Source organism: Anopheles darlingi, chromosome 2 (genome assembly GCF_943734745.1).
Source record: "Anopheles darlingi chromosome 2, idAnoDarlMG_H_01, whole genome shotgun sequence".
In the NCBI taxonomy this organism is placed as follows: Eukaryota; Metazoa; Arthropoda; class Insecta; order Diptera; family Culicidae; genus Anopheles; species Anopheles darlingi.
This window is the reverse complement of record NC_064874.1, coordinates 49,399,403-49,403,978: the sequence shown is the minus strand read 5'-3', so window position 1 is coordinate 49,403,978 and position 4,576 is coordinate 49,399,403. Positions and strand designations below refer to the sequence as shown.

Below are 4,576 nucleotides of genomic sequence, written 5' to 3'. Positions count from 1 at the left end.
CAACCCGGTTCACCAATCGTGAAGGGTGACATCGTCACACCCCTGCAGGGGGTGCCGGAACTTACCGCGGATGATGCAATAATTCATCTCCACTCCCGGGGAGGGAACCTTTCTTCCCCCTTCGATTATGACCATATGAGCGAGCGACTAATGCAATTGTCTCGAGGGGTGTTCGAAAAAGGGATCAAAGAGGGTCGAGTGAGTGGAACACCGAGACCAATCACCGCCGCGGTGGGCGATGCAATTGATTTTCGGATTTCTCCGGCATCTATCGCGGGCTGCACGTCGAAGAAGGGGACAAAAAGCAACGGAGAGGGGTGGAAAATCGTAATATTTGTGTTTGTAGGTCAGGTGAAGAGCGAAAAGCGCGCGCTGGCGCTTGTTTGCCTTGCCGCTGGCAAGATCGTGCACCACCAGACCGGAGGAACATCGAACATCCGTCCCCGGTCCATCCGTCTGTCTATGTGTATGTCGACCGAAGGAGCCGATCAATGCGATGCGATGATGAACCAGTCCAGTCCACTAGACAGGGACCATGGTGGCGACGGGGTAGCGGCGGTAACGCGTGTTCACCCCTAGGCCAACTGTGCAACACCGGAACTTGCGCGCATGCATGCAGGATGCACACCGCGTGAGTTGCCGGCCCCTACTCTGTGTATATCCTGAGGGCACTCAACTCGGCGGCACACGGCACGATGCGCACGATTCCGATGCTCCCCCAAAAGCACCCGGTTAAACCGGTGAGACCCTCAGCTTGTCGTCGTCGTCGTCGTCGGCATTGCCGAAGGCGAGACGAGCGATCTCATCATGGCTCGTGATCTCGCAGCCGCAAGCAACCGACCGCCGGTGCGGCTGGCCTGCCGGCTCGCGTTAACTCCGCCCACCGGAGGCACTCGCCGGCCGGGTGCTGCTGCTGGCACGCTGCGCTGCGCTGCGTTGCGACTACGGTACCGCCGAGTGTCCCGGGAGCGCCCGGAGCGACGCGCTGCTCATCAGTTCTCGGAAAGGCATCCTAGTGAACGGAGGTTCTGTGTGCTGCTCGCTCGGTTTTTTGACGCGACGACAACGACTACGTTGTTCGCCTCCGTAGTAGCCCGGACCAACAAGTGTACGCACGCAGAGCGAGAGCGCGAAAGAGAGAGAGGAACGCCACGGTTGCAAGTGAGAGGCAGGCCAGCAAGTGACCAGAGTGCTCGTGGCCCCTTGGGGGTCCACCCGGTGTCTTGTGATTTCATTTTATCTGCCCCCAGAGTGAGGGCCGTGCGCGATTGCGCGAACCAATTCCATCGCAGCAACCGTTCCAAGGTGCAGCACGAGCAGCGTGCAGCAGCAGCGTGGGAAAGTAAGCAAATCTCTGCCGGTGTGACGTCGTGTGCCGGGGGGGTTGCCAGCACCTTCGGTGCGTCCACCTCCAATTGTGACCAGAAGTGAACCTCAAACACGAATACGAATATACAAATCATCCACAAGCGCAGGTATTTCTTCATCCTCGTTTGCCCCTTTTTCTCTAATCGTCGCGAATTCGCGTGTGCGTGTGTGTGCGGGTGTGTGTGTGTGCATTCCTGGAGTAGTGAACGGGCGCCATCGTCCACCTTCTAATCCTCTTCGCAACGTTGCTGTGGAAACGTGAAGCCGGGAGGGGATTGTGTGACAATAATCATAATCATAACTTATTAAGTTATTTGAATATCATTCCGGGGTGCGCGCTGATCACCACGCGTGTGTGTTTATGTGTGTGCGTGTGTGTCAACAAAACAACAATCATCGGTCGGTCGGTCGGTTGGTCGGATCGTTTCCAACGGCAACGGGTGCGCGCGAGATGCTTTTCGCTTCAATCGATTTAAGCATCTTTTTCCATTCAACAGCAGCAGCAGCAGCAGCAGCAAGCCGGGGAGTGCCGTTAGTTAGCTAGATTGTGATTCACACAATTTTGTGCCGAAAAAAAAAATTGAAGTTTATCACCCAAAACCAAAACGGCCCCCATCAGGGGAGAAAAGTGATAAAATAGCGGGATTAATAGCGAAATCACGAGCCCCCCCCTCGATCGACGGATTATCAACGTGAAGCCGTCGGCATCCGGACGCACGGAACGGCACCCGTACTCTGGCTTATACACCGATTGGTCGATTGTGTTTGATTGCTGCGGTACAGTGCGTGTCTCTGCTCTCCAGTAGTTATGCTGCGCGTGCGATTTGTATGCAGGCATTCCAGTGAACGACAACGCCAACGACGACGACAGTTGCAGTACTAATCAGCAAAAAAAAAAAGTGGAGTACCAGTGCCCTATTGTGCCCCAGCTTTTATGTGTATGTCAGTGTGTTTGGTGCTAATGAGCGAGAAGACTAATCAGCTGAACAACAGTAAAACGTCCCAGTAGTAACCGGTGCCCAAAAAACGGGGGATTTAAATGAGCTGCAGTGCTCAACGCTTCTTCTGCTCGCCGGTGTAGCATTAGCGTGCAATTGAAAATCATCCTCCGTCAGTAAACATCACGAAAGAGCATCCTTCGTTCGGTGATACTTGCCGGTCGGTCTCAGTCGGTGTGGCTCAGTGACCTCGAATGTTTGTGCCGGGCCGTTACTTTTTGGGTGGCTTGCTTCGGCTGCGGTGATCATCGGTGACGGTGGGTGAAAGGTGTTTGGTGCGTTTTGGTACGTAGTGCGTGTGGCTGGTGGCGTAGTAGTATGTGGTGCATTATTGATGTGCGTGTTTTACTCTTGTCTGCTCCATTCATTAGCCATCAGAAGCCCTCGTGAGAACTGTGCAGTAGTGCAGAAGCCAGTAGTGAAGAAGCAGTGCGCGGAAGGAAAGGCAAAAAGTGAGAGATAGCGTGAAAAGAGAGCAAGAGAGAGAGAAAAAGTAAAAGAGAAAAGCGATCGTAGTCGGTCGGTAGTGTGTGCGGTAGTGGTGGTGATGGTGTGGCCGTGCAGTGTCGCTAGTGATGAAAGATTCTGCCAGAACGAGCGTAACAATTGGCAGCACTAGTGACACCGTGACTTCGTGGTCGCCGTGGTAAGGTTGGTGTGCCCGGTAGGCATCATCAGCAGCATCAGTGAAGCAGCAAGCGACAACTGATCCCCAGCCAGCAGCAAGAGACAAGCAGCTCGAGCGATACGCATACGCAGCCGGAGCAGCCCGCAGTGTCCCCCCGAGAGCCCCAGAAAAACCCCCGGAGAAAGATGGGAATCGGCGACCTCTCCTGCTCGTTGGCCAGCGTTGTCGTCGTCGTACTGCTCACCGCGATCTCAATGGTAAGTTCCGTTCCGTTCCGTTCCTTTCTCTATCTAGGCCCCTTCCTCCCATTCCTCGCACTCTCTCTCTCTCTTCCTCGATGGCCGAGAATCTTCGCGTCCATTTTGCGTCCTATCAAACGATCATCATCCCGTTAGGTTGTTCGAACGCCGCGCGCGGGCTCGCCGCACATAGTCAATCGTCAAACGTGCGACGAGTGTTCGATCGGTCCCACGGTTTGGCCCCGGGCCCCGCAGAGCCGGAGGTTCGTCACTTGTACCATCGTTCGCTTCTAGCGTTTGTCTTGTAGCGTCTTGGCAACTTTGCCTCTTGGCACCTTTTGCGCGCCAGCCAAGACGGTCACGGCAGTAGTGGCCCGGTGCTGTGAGGAAAGGTTCGTGGAACCCCTTGCGACGTGCCTCTCTTCATTTCCTCACCCCCCCTACCTTCCGCCTTCCTTTTGCACCACCACCAGACTACTGCTTCGGTTGCGCGGTTGTCGCCGGTCTTCTTCAAGCGGCAAGAAAGTAAAATTTCAAGCACCACCACAACATGTCACTCGGAATGTTTGATTTGTTGCCATCACAACGCAACAACCAGGCAGACGAGACGAGAGTAGCGACAGAGGCACTTCGAATCGAGCTTCAAAGTGAATGTCCCTGAATGCTTGCAACGAGAAGCAGCCCATTTTCCCATTGCCTCCTGCGTTTTGACGCGGCAGCAGTAGCCATCGGAGCAGCTTATCAATATTTAATGCAGGTTTTATCCACGTATTACACCTTCATACCAGAGAGGGAGGGGGTGGTGGTGTTCATCCCTTCCCAGGCACCAATGGTGATGGTGAACGCGCTCGATAAGCATCGCCGTGGGCAGCTCACAGGTGCGTTGAGCGCGCTCCCACCGTGAGCCATTTGAATATTAATGAAGTTACTGCTGCTGTTGCTGCTGCTGCTGCTGGTGTTGTGTGCGGAGGAGGGAGAGTGATTTGGAGCGAATAATCGCGGAATTGGTTGAAAGGATGAGCGCCATACCGGAGCCACGTTCACGTTACGTTGTTGCGCGGGAGAAAGGCCTCGTCCGACCAAAGGCGTCGGAATGGCCGTCTGGTGGAATCGGTTTTTGAGCAATACCACGAGCGGCCACACATTGGAGCGTCTTCGTCTTCTTGGTCTGGTCTGACTCAAGCGCGTCTCGATTGATGATGATAAGGTTCGATGGCTTCATTCGAAAGGCTACCATTTACCACATAATTACCACTCAACGGCTGGCCGGCTGACTGACTGACTGACCAGCGTGCGCTGGATCTGTATGATTAATTTCGACGATTACACCAATTCGGCCATGT

At 54.6% G+C, this 4,576-nt stretch overlaps 1 protein-coding gene across 1 annotated transcript in view; it reads left to right on the top strand.

The window, feature by feature from the left end:
• Window positions 1-1,321: 1,321 nt before the first annotated feature.
• LOC125950012 (protein serrate-like) overlaps window positions 1,322-4,576 on the top strand; it is a 102,193-nt gene continuing 98,938 nt past the window's right edge. Inside the window, exons 1-2 of the mRNA XM_049677568.1 lie at window positions 1,322-1,342; window positions 1,869-3,251. Of these exons, the coding sequence (XP_049533525.1) occupies window positions 3,180-3,251 (72 nt within the window). The 5' untranslated portion in view covers window positions 1,322-1,342; window positions 1,869-3,179. The remainder of the gene's footprint in view (window positions 1,343-1,868; window positions 3,252-4,576) is intronic.